This window comes from Bufo bufo, chromosome 4 (genome assembly GCF_905171765.1).
Source record: "Bufo bufo chromosome 4, aBufBuf1.1, whole genome shotgun sequence".
Taxonomy (NCBI): Eukaryota; Metazoa; Chordata; class Amphibia; order Anura; family Bufonidae; genus Bufo; species Bufo bufo.
In genome coordinates this window covers 579,584,157-579,599,302 of record NC_053392.1, presented here as the reverse complement: position 1 = coordinate 579,599,302, position 15,146 = coordinate 579,584,157, and the positions used below count along the sequence as shown (strand labels likewise).

Genomic DNA, 15,146 nt, shown 5'->3' with positions numbered 1-15,146 from the left:
TCAACACAGTTTATAGAATGTAAGCATTTGAACCATATGTTAAAAGGGTTTCTGTCACCAAAATTAACCCTATTAAGCTGGCTGACATTAGCGATGTGCTAATGTCAGCAGACCCCAACTAGCCTATTCTTATGCTTATCGATGCGCCCCTTACTGCACAATTTTAACTTTGATTAGATGCAAATTAGCCTCTAGGAGGGGGGGTGGGGGGTTGCTCCTGCTCCTAGAGGCTCCGTTCTCACACCTCAAGTCACGCCCTGCGTCCGTGATTGACCTAAATCAAATGTGTAGCCTGAAGACTGTGTGTATCAGACTTTCTGTCATCTCTTCAGTTCACATACCTATGTATTTGAATGGTGGTCACCCAGTCAGTCAGCCAAGCTGTTGATGGGCAACTTGAATTGACGCAATCTGTAGATTACATTGGGTGGAGGCTGCAAGCAAAAATAGATTATACCAACCTACATAGCACTAAAGTATGCATCAATTTAATAAAAATATTATATATATGAGTCTAATAATAAAAATAAAAAAATAAAAAATTATATAAAAAAAAAGATAACCAGAGCCTGAAATGCTGCATGTATATATGGAATAAGGTGGAAAATTTTAGGTACTCTTGTGCTCAAAAAAATTATTGCAGCTCAAAAATCCTAAGGGGTCCATTTACATAAGAGCAAACTGAGCAGAATCTGGCAATTTTGGCCGAACCATCCGACTATGCTATGTGTATGGGGGTATGTTCTCACGGAAGATAAGCCACCGCCAAAGATGACTGGCAGCGACTTATTGCCCCCTACCAACTGAAAACACATGCACGTTTGGTTGAACCAAGCATTTGTATGAGGGAGTTCGGAGCAATAGCTAATGGCTGACAGCTACAGAAGGTGAATGGTCATCAAGATTGTGATTAGGATGCCAAGTGTGAAACCCACTTTAATGCATAGAAACTACTTCATATAAGGAGAAATCATGATGAAGAAGCTAAGAATAGGAGCACGTGGCCAGCACCAGGGCATCTTATGTTCCAACCACATAACAAAAAGTCACGTACATTTAGAAAGTTATATTTTAATTAAATGAGACTTTCTGTCTGTGAGGTAAGTGACCAATGGACACCAAAATCTTGACATTATCTAGCAGGTGACTGAGGTTGTGGGCTAAGCCATGTGTCATCAGATCCAGGACACTAACTCAGTGGGACGGCGGGCTTAGGACACTAAGCCATGATGTCACCTGAAAGTTGACATGTGTCACCTAGGCGAGTAGGAAGCGAGGACCATCCCATTAGGTCATAAGGTTGAGGACTCCATCCCACAGGGTCACCACTGTGCAGGAAAGCATGGACCTATGGCTAGGGCCACATTAGAAGTGGAGAGAAAGGTTGGAGACTATGCTTCCATTGCCTGTAATTTAAGGTTGTTTGAATTTCCTTGTTTCTGTCTTTTTTTCATTGTAGTCGAATTAAAAGTAACGTGGACGGTAAATACTTGATCGATGGAGTACCATTCAGCTGCTGCAACCCCAGCTCCCCCCGACCATGCATTCAGCTGCAGGTTACCAATAACTCTGCCCATTACAGCTACGACCTTCAGACAGAAGAACTGAACTTATGGACCAGCGGCTGTAGGGAGGCTGTGCTGTACTACTACACCAGCATGATGAGTTCCATGGGGGCTCTGGTCTTACTCGTCTGGCTAATGGAGGTAAAACAGGAAGAAGTTTTGTATATGGTTTTACATTTACCAATATTGGTAGGTTTTAAACATGTCATTTTGAAGATATAAATTTAAAAACAGCCACTCACCATCTGACAGTTTAAATTATTTTTAAATTTATTGTTATTAAAATTACACAAATTACCCCTACAATATTCTGCGATTAAAGTGTTCACACTATTCTGCGATGATAAATATTCAGCGATTATTTTGATCTCAAATTTTAACTCTTTGCAGTTAAGAAAATAATAAATGTGCAGTGTGAAAATAATCGATATAACAAATATTCGACAAAGTATCCCTTAGTGCTTAAACATATCAAATAATCGAGTGATTTAGCGTGTACAAATATAGAACTTATCCTAATAAAACAATAATTATAATAGAGGTGATTATACTTTCTTCCCAAAATAATTGTCACTGATGTTAAGTGATGATATGGGAGATTGCTTATGTGACGAAAAAGTTATTTGCAAATTTGGTATATAGAATTCGATGTAAGCAGATAAATCGGGGAGGTCCGGTATCTTAAATAAGGCTGGCGTCTGGGGCGTCCTCCTTGCACAGCCTCTTACCTGTTCCCTCCGTTCACTGCTCTCCAGGCTGGGTCTTTTTATAAATATCTGGACTCCTGCAATAGTTTGCAGTCTTTCGATATGTCGCTTGTTGTTCACCGACAATTCCATTTTCCAGCTATGTAAAGCATAGACCTCGATGTCTCACACAAGAGATGTCTGCAATCTTCACCGCAGGATAGCAGCTGTAGCTTGAGGTCAGCTCAAATCAGATGCTGGAGCTTGAGGTCAGCTCAAATCAGATGCTGGAGCTTGAGGTCAGCTCAAATCAGATGCTGGAGCTTGAGGTCAGCTCAAATCAGATGCTGGAGCTTGAGGTCAGCTCAAATCAGATGCTGGTTTACTCTGGTTCGAGTGTGAAATGCTCTTAAAGGGCCCAGTGTCCTGTATAGAGCCTCAATCAGAATATAAAATGTAGTCACTTTGTGGTGGTCTTAGGTGGGTAGTTGTAGATCCAAACACGGCCAGACGCGTTTCGAGGTAACAACCTCTTCCTCAGTGGCTTTATCTTCAAATGCAACTACCCCCTTCTTATATAGTCAGTGACTATCTATCCCACCCAAGACATGGTCTGGAATCCAATGATTTCCATCCAATCACCGAGAATTTATTCCTCACCTGTTGTGGTCAGATTTTTTCTCCATACGGAGGGATTTAGTTTCTTTTTTTTTTTTTATAAAAAGAAGAACTCTTTAGTCACAGTTATATAGAGGTTCAAAGTCCATATCCTTTGCATTAATAATTCATTTTCCATATAATAAAAATATATAGGGCTCAGTACCATATATATATTTAATTCATTGTATGAATTGTATTGTATGAATTAAATATATATATGGTACTGAGCCCTATATATTTTTATTATATGGAAAATGAATTATTAATGCAAAGGATATGGACTTTGAACCTCTATATAACTGTGACTAAAGAGTTCTTCTTTTTATAAAAAAAAAAAAGAAACTAAATCCCTCCGTATGGAGAAAAAATCTGACCACAACAGGTGAGGAATAAATTCTCGGTGATTGGATGGAAATCATTGGATTCCAGACCATGTCTTGGGTGGGATAGATAGTCACTGACTATATAAGAAGGGGGTAGTTGCATTTGAAGATAAAGCCACTGAGGAAGAGGTTGTTACCTCGAAACGCGTCTGGCCGTGTTTGGATCTACAACTTTCCACCCAAGACCACCACAAAGTGACTACATTTTATATTCTGATTGAGGCTCTATACAGGACACTGGGCCCTTTAAGAGCATTTCACACTCGAACCAGAGTGAAACCAGCATCTGATTTGAGCTGACCTCAAGCTACAGCTGCTATCCTGCGGTGAAGATTGCAGACATCTCTTGTGTGAGACATCGAGGTCTATGCTTTACATAGCTGGAAAATTGAATTGTCGGTGAACAACAAGCGACATATCGAAAGACTGCAAACTATCGCAGGAGTCCAGATATTTATAAAAAAGACCCAGCCTGGAGAGCAGTGAACGGAGGGAACAGGTAAGAGGCTGTGCAAGGGGGACGCCCCAGACGCCAGCCTTATTTAAGATACCGGACCTCCCCGATTTATCTGCTTACATCGAATTCTATATACCAAATTTGCAAATTGCTTATGTGACGAAAAAGTTATCTCCCATATCATCACTTAACATCAGTGACAATTATTTTGGGAAGAAAGTATAATCACCTCTATTATAATTAATGTTTTATTAGGATAAGTTCTATATTTGTACACGCTAAATCACTTGATTATTTGATAATATGTTTAAGCACTAAGGGATACTTTGTCGAATATTTGTTATATCGATTATTTTCACACTGCACATTTTTTATTTTCTTAACTGCAAAGAGTTAAAATTCGAGATCAAAATAATCGCAGAATATTTATCATCGCAGAATAGTGTGAACACTTTAATCGCAGAATATTGTAGGGGTAATTTGTGTAATTTTAATAACAATAAATTAAAAAATATTTTAAACTGTCAGATGGTGAGTGCCTGTTTTAAAATTTATATACTGCACTTTTATGGAGATGATTGGGTGAATCATCAAAAAGCAGAGCACCTCAACCATACTTTGGATCTGGGTGAGCCACGGTATATTTGTTATATACTCATTTTGAAGATACCTGTATTAGATTTTAGGTTCAAGGGGTTATCCAGGATTTTGATATTAACAACCAATCCTCAGGATAGGTCATCAATACCAAAACAGCGGGTGGTTCAAATCCCGGCACCCCCCGTTGATCAGCTGTTTGAAGAGGCCACTGTGCTCTTCCCTGGAGCTCTGGTGAGCGCTACGGTCTCTTCACTGCTTGCCAAGTGTGCCGCCATGCATTGTATAGCAGCTGTGCTTGGTATTGCTGCTCAGCCCCATTCACTGCAAGACAGAAGCCAAAAGGACACTTGGGTGAATGGAGACCTAGAGATATGTTTGAGATATACGCCAGAAGATTTCCCATTCCACATAACACACCGTCAGTATTTTTTTTTAGCAAAATTTGCAAGCCAAAACTAGGAGTGGGTCCAAAACACAGAAGAGGAACAAATGTTAATATTATACCATTTCTCTGTAGGTTTCACTTCTGGTTTTGGCTTAAAGGGGTTGTCTCACTGAAGCAAATGACATTTATCATGTAGATAAAGTTAATTCAAGGCACTTATTAAATGTACTGTGATTGTCCATATTGTCTCCTTTGCTGGCTGTATTCATTTTTCCATCACATTATACATTGCTCATTTCCAGGGGTTACGACAACCCTGCAATCCAGCAGAGGCTTTCACACTACAGGAAAAGGCGCCGGCCTCTCCAGTGTCCGGGAGTAAGCATATGCAACGTGCCTTTCCCCCCGGGGCCGATCATGTCCCAGATTTATCGGAATGCCGAGTGGTGTGGTGCGGCCTCAATAGTTTTCTGTGGGTCACAGTGCTCCTACCTGGATACCGTCGTTCCCCAGGATTAGGCTCCAAGGCAATAAAGGGGAGAGTAATGGTGGAGAAATAGTCAAGTCCAGACTTTTATAAGGTTCAGCAGCTTTACTTGAATAAACTTGCATCCGTACAAGAAGTGGCGTTTCTGTGGGTTCCAGCATATACTGGCAGGCAAACATAAATATTCTGCTTTATCTCTCTGCTGTGCTAAACTCTGCTTTTGTCTGATTGCTGGACTTTAGGGCTGTTCTGGTACCTTTGGAGTGGGGTGCCTTTGGCTGTTGACCCCCCTCGCAACACTCTGTTGTGAGCAGGTCAACCTGTAAGGAGTCAGGGTGATTCTCATCTCCTTCCAATATAATCCATATAATATTTTATTGTATTTTTTTTATAATTGATTTATCACTTATTTTTTTAAATATATTTTTGCCACATAATATGTCCCCCAAGAGGTCTATTATTTTGCCCTTTTTCCTTCTTATTTTATTTGTATTATTTATTTTTTTTAAATTCCTTTTTATTTTTTTTGTATTCAATTTTGTTTTTTGAACTATTTTTTTAAAATATATTTTTGACACATAATATGTTTCCCAAATGGTCATAAAAAGACTGTGCACACTTTTATTTTGTACTTTTTCCTTTTTATGGTATTTTTTTTATAATATTCAATTTTTTTGCCACATATTTTATTTGATTTTTTCTTTTATTTGCATTTTATTTAGTTTACAAATTTATCTTTTTATACATTTTTTAAATATATTTTTTTCCACATAATTTGACCTTTTGGAGACAATGAGAGACTTTTTTTTTGTACTATTTCCACTGTAACTGGGGCATCCAAAGGAACCCCAGTTACAGGAGAAACCAGCCTCCTGTGGGGGTTTGTAGAAGGCAGAGCTCATCAGGCTCTCCTGACCCTGCAGCTCTGCACTCCTCTGCCCCAAGCCGCTCATCTATCTGAGGATAAGGTAGAAACGCTAATAAAGTGCTTCTGCCTTCTCCTCGGCTCCTTCACTATCACTTCCAGCGGGGGGCCCGACCTGCTCCTGCTACAGTGCAGGAGCAGGAGCTGTCATCCATCGTCATGCGGCGCTGCCGCCAGAAACACAGCTGATCGCACAATCGGCTGTGCTACTGCCCAGGAAGACGGGGGCCGCATAACTTGGTTCTAGGGGCCACATGCGTCCCGTGGGTTGTGCATCCCTGTTCTAAGGCCACCAGGATATTGTCATGCATTAAACGAGGCATGGACTCGAGGGGCAGGGATGTAATATTACCACTTTACAAAGTGTTGGTGTGGCCTCCTCTGGAATATGCAGTTCAGTTCTGGGCACCACTACATAGAAAGGACGCTCTGCAGCTGGAAAAAGTACAGAGGAGAGCGACTAAACTGATAAGGGGCATGAAGGGTCTTAGTTATGAAGAAAGATTAAAAGAATTTAATTTATTTAGTCTTGAGAAGAGGCGTCTAAGGGGAGACATGATTAACCTATACAAATATATAAATGAGCCATACAAAAAATACGGTGAAAAACTCTTCCATGTAAAATGCCCTCAAAAGACAAGGGGGCACTGCCTCCGACTGGAGAAGAAAAAGTTCAGTCTTCAGAAGCGTTAAAGCTTCTTTACTGTAAGAACTGTGAATCTGTGGAATAGACTTCCTCAGGACGTGGTCACAGCAGAAACAGTGGACAGTTTTAAAAATGGTTTAGATGAATTCTTAAAAGTAAACAACATTTATGCTTATGAAAACGTGTAGAAATCGGAGTCTCACTTCCTTCTGGGATTCGCATCCCCACCCATCCCTTGGTTGAACTTGATGGATTTATGTATTTTTTCAACCGTATCAACTATGTAACCCAGATAACAATATGGTTAGCCCATTAGAGACAGTAGCAGGGTGTAGGAATGGTAATACCAGGCTGGGGTATTACACATAGGCGGTCTGGCTCGCAGGGTGGTCGTAACCCCCGGAAACGAGCAGTGTATAATGTGATGGAAAAATAAATCCAGCCAGCAAAGGAGGCAATATGGATAATTACAATACATTAGTAAATGCTTTGTATTAGCTTTCTCTACATGATAAATGTCATTTGCTGAAGTGCAACAACCCCTTTAAAAATACTGATGCAAAATACTTAGCATGTGAAAATGACCTTAAAAGAGGTTGTCTGCTTTTTTTTTTTTAATATATCGATGACATATACTCAGGATAGGTCATCAATATCAGTTCCACAAGGGTAAACTTCCAGCTCCTCTGCCGATCAGGCGTTTGAAGAGACTGCAGAATTCGTATGAGCGCTGCCTTCTCCTCACTGTTTACCTGCTCGCCCTTGACATTGCAGCGGTGAGCAGGTGTAATTACAGCTATGCCGACCTATTCACTTCAATGGGACGTCTCCATCCTATACACTTGAACAGGAAGGAGAAGTCCCATTGAAGTGGACACAGTTTTAATTACACTGTATGGCTGTTGCGACAGTGAGCAGGTAAACAGTGAGGAGAAGGCAGCGCTCATACGACCCCTCCCATTCGGATATTGATGACCTATCCTGAGTGGGGTATCCTTGGTTCCACCAGAGTAAATTATTCCAGAGACTGACCGAATCCTCCCCGAGTCCAATTATAGTCAATGGGGTCTGGCGATGCATGGCCCTATCGGGGTAGGCTGGATTGGGTGAACTCTGGCGGGCTGTTCCTCTGTTGATACAGCCTGCCAGATACCACCGCCACAGAAATAAAAGTAGCCTTAGGACTGAGAGTTACTGTAAAATTATGGCACTACTGTAACTTGTAGAAAAAAAAAAAAAGAACAATGCAGCAGCACTCTGCAAACAAAAATAAAGAACAGTAATGCCATAATTATAGAAACATTCTGGTGTAAATGCTACGCTTATCAAAGTAGAGACTCTTGGCAAATACATTTTATGCAAAATTATTTGAGCCCATCTGCCAAACTTCAAGGCGATCAGACGGTAACCTAACACTAAATACTACCTGTTGTGTGCCATAATGGCCACCATAAAATTCAGGGAGTGCAGGTTCCACATACATGCTGGGTCCACTCTGCTTTTTACCATTTTTGGTGCCATAACGGCCTCCATTAAGTCCAGGGATGCAGGTATCAACATGCATGCCAAGCCCACTCTATGCCTATCCTGGTGCCAAATGGCTTCCAATACATACAATGAGAGAAGGCTACAGCTTTATACTTATTCCAATTAAAATCAGCCTATGGGGCAGACAGGCTAGTCAGGAGTGCAAGACCAAATGGAGTCAGCCACACCTCCAGTACAAACTGCAAAAAAAGGGGGTCAGTCAGCACATCCCAATGTGCAGGTGCACGCTGCCATGGCTAGAATCATACAGAAAAAAAAGAACAATGCAGCAGCACTCTGCAAACTAAAATAAAGAACAGTAATGCCATACATAATTCTAGAAACATTCTGGTGTAAATGCTACGCTTATCAAAGTAGAGACTCTTGGCAAATACATTTTATACAAAAGTATTTGAGCCCATCTGCCAAACTTCAAGGCGATCTCTTATCAGACGGGAACCTAACACTAAATCCTACCTGTTGTGGGCTATAATGGCCACCACTTTATTTTTGTTTGCAGAGTGCTGCTGCATTGTTCTTTTAGCCATGGCAGCGTGCACCTGCACATTGGGATGTGCTGACTGACCCCCTTTATTTACTACTTTGTGCTTTGTCTCAATGGTGGCGATGGGAAAAAAGTTGCTATTGTTACAAGTCACTTGTGAGATTTTCTTTCACAGGGAAACAATGTGGTTGCAGTATTATTGTGACTGTGCCGGTGACTCACTCTCAACCAAGAGCAGCAATAGTTTTTCTTGGTACATGAACTTGAATACCTTTCCGAATAGGAAGTACAAGAGGTCTCCTGGGTCCTGCACTGCTCTAGATGTGAACAATTCAGTAGCCCACATGGTGGCAAATGATTTAGGCAGTGTTCAAACTTCCGTCAGAGACACATTTGAGGATAGAATAGTATAGTATGTGGTGCGGTTCTGTCCATCAAACTGAACCTCATAACAGGACCTAATGAAAAAAGTATGGATTTGGCATTTTTGTGGCTTCCACAACCATAGTGTGAACAGATAATTTTACTTAGTTCATTAACCCATATACCGACCATTAATAAAATTATTTTCCATGTAGCAATATTTAACTTGAGGAGGACCCGTCACCTCTCTTGCCATGCCTATTTTATTAGCTTCATGCATCCTTCCCCATGTAATAACAATTCTGGAGCATCTATTCTGATGACTCTATGCTGTGCCATTCATTTATTATTACTACTAGAAGTTATGAATGAATTGCTACTAACAGTCTGCAGTAAGGGTACAATGGGGTGGTAACAAGTTGGGGGGGGGGGGGGGGGTGTGTACCTGCACAGACTCACGCTATCCAATCAGTGCTACCATTTTCAGTCTGTGCATGGACACCCCCCCAACTGGTTACCACCTCTCTGTACCCTTAATGCAGACTGCTAGCAATTCATAACGTCTAGTTGAAATAACAAAAAAATGGCACATCATAGAGTCTAAGAATAGATGTTCCAGAATTGTTATCACATGGGGAATGCTGAAGCTATTAAAACAGGCATGTCAGGAGAGGTGACAGGTCCTGTTTAACACTCATGTCACAATTTCAGCAAACTTTAAAGGGGTTTATCACTGGGGTTGGTCCCTCACCAATCTTTCACTGATGACCTATCCTAAAGATAGGTCATCAGTATCTAGACTGGAAAAACACCTTTAAAGCTTGAGCAAGGCCAGTGTGCTGAAATGTTGTTTTTATGCTACCATAAGGCTTTTACAGACCGTTATTCCAATTTCTGTCCGCAAAATACAGACACATCTGAATGTTTCTATGGCGTCTGGACACTTCTGTGATTTTTTTTTTTGGACAGTTGGTTTTCGATGGAAAACGGTTGAGAATGGTGTACAATGAAGTAGCACACAGACGTAAATTAATTCAATCTGAATTAGGCCTCAAACATTGAAAAATATATCTGGCATTGACTTGGTCCCTTCTTCTACGGTGGATTTAGATGACACCCATTTCCAAGCTAGCATGCCTCGTCCTAACTGGATACTTAGCTGCATTAAAAACTAGATTTTTGCACTTACCGTAAAATCTGTTTCTCTTCCGTTCATTGGGAAACACAGGCTTGACCTTGGGTATAGCTTATGCCACTAGAAGGCGACACTAAGCACAAAAGTGTGATCGCCTCCCTCCAGCTATACCCTTCCTACAGGGACTAAGCTAAAACAGTTTGTGCAAAAGCAGTAGGATAAGCAAAAGAAAAAACAGGAAACCAAACAATGTACAAACCCAGAAACACGCAGCCAGAGAATATGCCCGCAGCCAGAGAATATGTGTGGGAGCTGTGTCCCCCAATGACCCGACCCCATCGCTCGCAGATCGCGAGAAAGACCTGTGGATGCAGAACCCATTCGCCGGGGTAGAGTCTCTCTCGGCTGAGAAAGTCAGCGATCCAGTTGTCGACTTCAGGGATATGAACTGCCGACAAAGCTGGAACATGGATCTACGCCCAGGAGAGGGTGAGCGCTGCTTCCGACATGGCTGCGGGGATCCGGGTGCCACCCTGGTGGTTTCGATATGCAAACTGTCGTGGAATTGTCGGATTGAACCCAAGCTGGATACCCCCCGAGACGGTCTGTCTATCCAGTAGAGGGGAAGGAAGGAGCTGCCAGACATCAGCATCGGAAATCAACCACCACCGGAGGTCTCGGGGCAGGGAGACTGAAGAGTCAATCTAGTGAGGCTGGGAAATGGTCCCAAATGGACAGAATGCACCGCTGCAGGGCCCTGGTATGGAATTGAGCATAGGGCACTGCTTCGAAGGAAGAGACCATGTTGCCCAGAGGGCCAGGGAGGGTGAGGCTTAAAAGATGGTTTGCGTTTCTGCTTTGGGGCAGATTTGTTGGTTGGCCGCTTCGGGCTGGAGGAACTGCGAAAGGGCCGAAAAAGAGGTCTGCGCTTTTTATGTTTTGTTGAAGCGCGTCCTGCCCTGCGGCAAATGGGTGCTTTTACCCCCTGTAGCATTAGAGATGATCTCATCCAGACGCTTGCCGAAAAGTCTGCTACCTGCAAAGGGGAGGAACGTCAAGGCCCGTTTAGAAGCATTATCCGCCGCCCAGCAAAATAGCCACAAGGTACGGCGAATAGCCACCAAAAGGGCCGAAGAGCGGGCCAAAAGCCTGGCCGAGTCCAGAGAGGCCTTTACAGATGTAAGAGCTGGCGTGGGAAAGTTGCATTGCAATATCCAAAAGTTCCTCCAGGGAGTTCCCAGAGACAAGGCCCTGATGTAGCTTGTTTGCCCACTCGGTCATAGCCTTACTAACCCATGTCGAGGCAAAAACCGGGCGCAAGGCAGTGCCAACTGCTTCAAAAGAAGATTTGGCAAAGAATTCCAATTTCTTATCCCTTGGGTCAGAGAAGGAAGCCCCATCCTCCATAGGCAAGGCGGTATTCTTAGCCAGGCGGGATACTGAAGGGTCAACAATAGGAGAGGTCGATATGGGACGTCTAAGCATTTCGGTAAAGCAAAACGCCTGTCAGGGAAGTTCCATTCCTTGGAAAGGGAGGAATCAAACTCCGGGTGGTTGGGGAACACCTTTGGCGAGCGACGGGATCGTCTAAAGGAAAAAACAGAACCAGCAGAGGAGGGAGCTGGGTCCTCAACCTGTAAGGTTTCTATAACTGCTGCGATGAGGTTGTCTACCATAGCGGACAGTTTGGAATACTGGTCCTTCGGTAAGAAAGTCAGCGTCTGACATCTTTTCCTCAGAACACGCCTCTTCTAATGAGGACGCATCGGCGCGAGACTCCCTGGGAGGTGGCTGAAATGGGGGACGCAGACGCCCTTCGAGGAGAGGGTGGTCTGGTCCATTTTGCAGGACGGCCACGATAGGGGGCAGCAGAGGGGTCCCCAGAATCTGACTGGTCAGAGGGTGGCCATGCAGCTAAATGCCCCAGCACTTTCACAATGGCCCTGTTGGAATGGGAAACGTCCTGCACCATCTTAGAGCGCACCCACTCTGGCTCTACCATGGGCTGGGCAGTAGGGGCGACTGGGACAGGGTCAGAGTCACTTGGTGGTGGAGCAGAGCAAGAGGAGCAGAGGGGGTCTGACTGACCGGATGGGAATTTTGAGCGACAAGAAGCACATGCAAAATGTCGTACGGAAGTGACCGCCGGCTTTAGGGCCTGGGATCTGGGTTTGGACATAGTGAGTACCTATGGTGAAGGGTAGAAGGGAAAAGCTAGACCCTGTAGAAAGGAGGGGAAAGAGCTTACCCAGCCTGTGCCCCTTACTGCAGCCTGTTCAGAAAAAACCTGGTGCCAGAGTCCGCAGAGGTCCTCCTGAGCAGGAGATTGGCGGAGTCAGAGAAACGAGCGCAAAAAATTCGCGCCAGGAAGCCAGATGGAGGGGAAGCGGGGAGAACTCATGCTCCGCCACCATGATGGAGTCAGCCGCCCGTGATAAAGAAAAAGGAGCACATCAACTGACTCCCCAGGACTCTCCCCCACACCCCCAGTACAGCGGTGGTGCCGCAATGAGCCCTGGCCGAGCGGAAATGCCGGCCGGGTGAGAAGTAGCTGCAGCGAGTGGGTCAGAAGTAGGCCGCAGTAGAAGCTGGGGCCTCAATTTACAAGCGGCCCCGGCGGAGAATAGCGGAACTCCACATGAAACAGGTGGCGCAGGGTTTAGGGCCCAGAAAGAAGCTTGGAAAGTACAGAGGACTTCCCCTTCACCCCACCCCCACAGGAGAGCTGACATGCATCTGTTAACTCTTTACCCGCCTGGGGGGACAAGGCTTCATGGGGGCCATCCTAGCAAGTAACCTGTGAAGGGGGAGGGGGGAAAGGGGGGCTTGGAGCTAAGAATACTTACCCGTCCAGTGTCTTTTGCCCCCCTTGGGGACACCTTCGGTGTGCGGCCCCTTGGGGAGGGCAGCTTCACCGGAACAGAGGGGACTTGTCGTAGTCGGCTGTGGTGACCGTAAGGCTGGCGGGATGCTGAGGCTTTAAGAACCTCTGGTCCTCCTTGTCTTCTGGAGACTGGGAAGGAGCAGCAGGCTTGGGGACCCCCTGGTCTCCCATCTCCTGGGTGGGAGTCCAAGCAGCTAGGACTGCCTGTAATCCCGCTGAAAGAAAAGAAAAAAAAAAAAAAGCAGGGAAGGTCTGCCTCCTACGGACACTAAGCTAAAACTGTTTTGGCTTAGTCCCTGTAGGAAGGGTATACGGTAGCTGGAGGGAGAAGCTCACACTTTTGTGCTGTCGCCTCCTAGTGGCAATAGCTATACCCAAGGTCAAGCCTGTGTCCTCCAATGATACGGATGAGAAACAATAGTATCGTCAGTAATGAAGTAGTAGCAACTACCACAAGAGTAGAAATGAATAAGACCACACAGGTGGAACCTCTCGTCACACCTGATTGACTGAGAGTGTTTGTTCTTATAATTTAGAAACCCCAAAAATGCAACCTCAATAGCGTAAAACACTAACTCCGATTGGTACTATAGGTTTCCCTATGATTGGCGCATGGCAAATGTGGTGCCAATATTCAAAAAGGGTCCAAAAACAGAGCCTGGAAACTATAGGCCGGTAAGTTTAACATCTGTTGTGGGTAAACTGTTTGAAGGTTTTCTGAGAGATGCTATGTTAGAGCATCTTAACGGAAATAAGCAAATAACGCCATATCAGCATGGCTTCGTGAGGGATCGGTCATGTCAAACTAATTTAATCAGTTTCTATGAGGAGGTAAGTACTAGACTTGACAGCGGCGAATCAATGGATGTCGTGTATCTGGACTTCTCCAAAGCATTTGACACTGTACCTCATAGTATATAAAATGAGAATGCTCGGACTCGGAGAAAACGTCTGTAAGTGGGTAAGTAACTGGCTCAATGATAGAAAACAGAGGGTGGTTATTAACGGTACATACTCAGATTGGGTCACTGTCACTAGTGGAGTACCTCAGGGGTCAGTATTGGGCCCTATTCTCTTCAATATATTTATTAATGATCTTGTAGAAGGCTTGCATAGTAAAATATCAATTTTCGCAGATGACACTAAACTGTGTAAAGTAATTAACACTGAAGAGGACAGTATACTACTACAGAGGGATCTGGATAGATTGGAGGCTTGGGCAGAAAAGTGGCAGATGAGGTTTAACACTGACAAATGTAAAGTTATGCACATGGGAAGGAATAATGCAAGTCACCCGTACATACTAAATGGTAAAACACTCGGTAACACTGACATGGAAAAGGATCTAGGAATTTTAATAAACAGCAAACTAAGCTGCAAAAAACAGTGTCAGGCAGCTGCTGCCAAGGCCAACAAGATAATGGGTTGCATCAAAAGGGCATAGATGCCCGTGATGAGAACATATCCTACTACTTTACAAATCACTGGTCAGACCACAATGGAGTACTGTGTACAGTTCTGGGCTCCTGTAAACAAGGCAGACATAGCAGAGCTGGAGAGGGTCCAGAGGAGGGCAACTAAAGTAATAACTGGAATGGGGCAAACTACAGTACCTGAAAGATTATCAAAATTAGGGTTATTCACGTTAGAAAAAAAAGACGACTGAGGGGAGATCTAATTACTATGTATAAATATATCAGGGGTCAGTACAGAGATCTCTCCCATCATCTATTTATCCCAGGATTGTGACTGTGACGAGGGGACATCCTCTGGTCTGGAGGAAAGAAGGTTTGTACACAAACATAGAAAAGGATTCTTTACGGTAAGAGCAGTGAGACTATGAACTCTCTGCCTGAGGAGGTGGTGATGGTGAGTACAATAAAGGAATTCAAGAGGGGCCTGGATGTATTTCTGGAGTGTAATAATAATACAGGCTAT

General features: G+C 43.8%; 1 protein-coding gene across 1 annotated transcript in view; it reads left to right on the top strand.

Annotated features, from left to right (window-relative positions):
* PRPH2 (peripherin 2) overlaps positions 1–15,146 on the top strand; it is a 41,870-nt gene that overhangs the window by 25,571 nt on the left and 1,153 nt on the right. Inside the window, 1 exon segment of the mRNA XM_040430371.1 lies at positions 1,460–1,706. Within this exon segment, the coding sequence (XP_040286305.1) occupies positions 1,460–1,706 (247 nt within the window).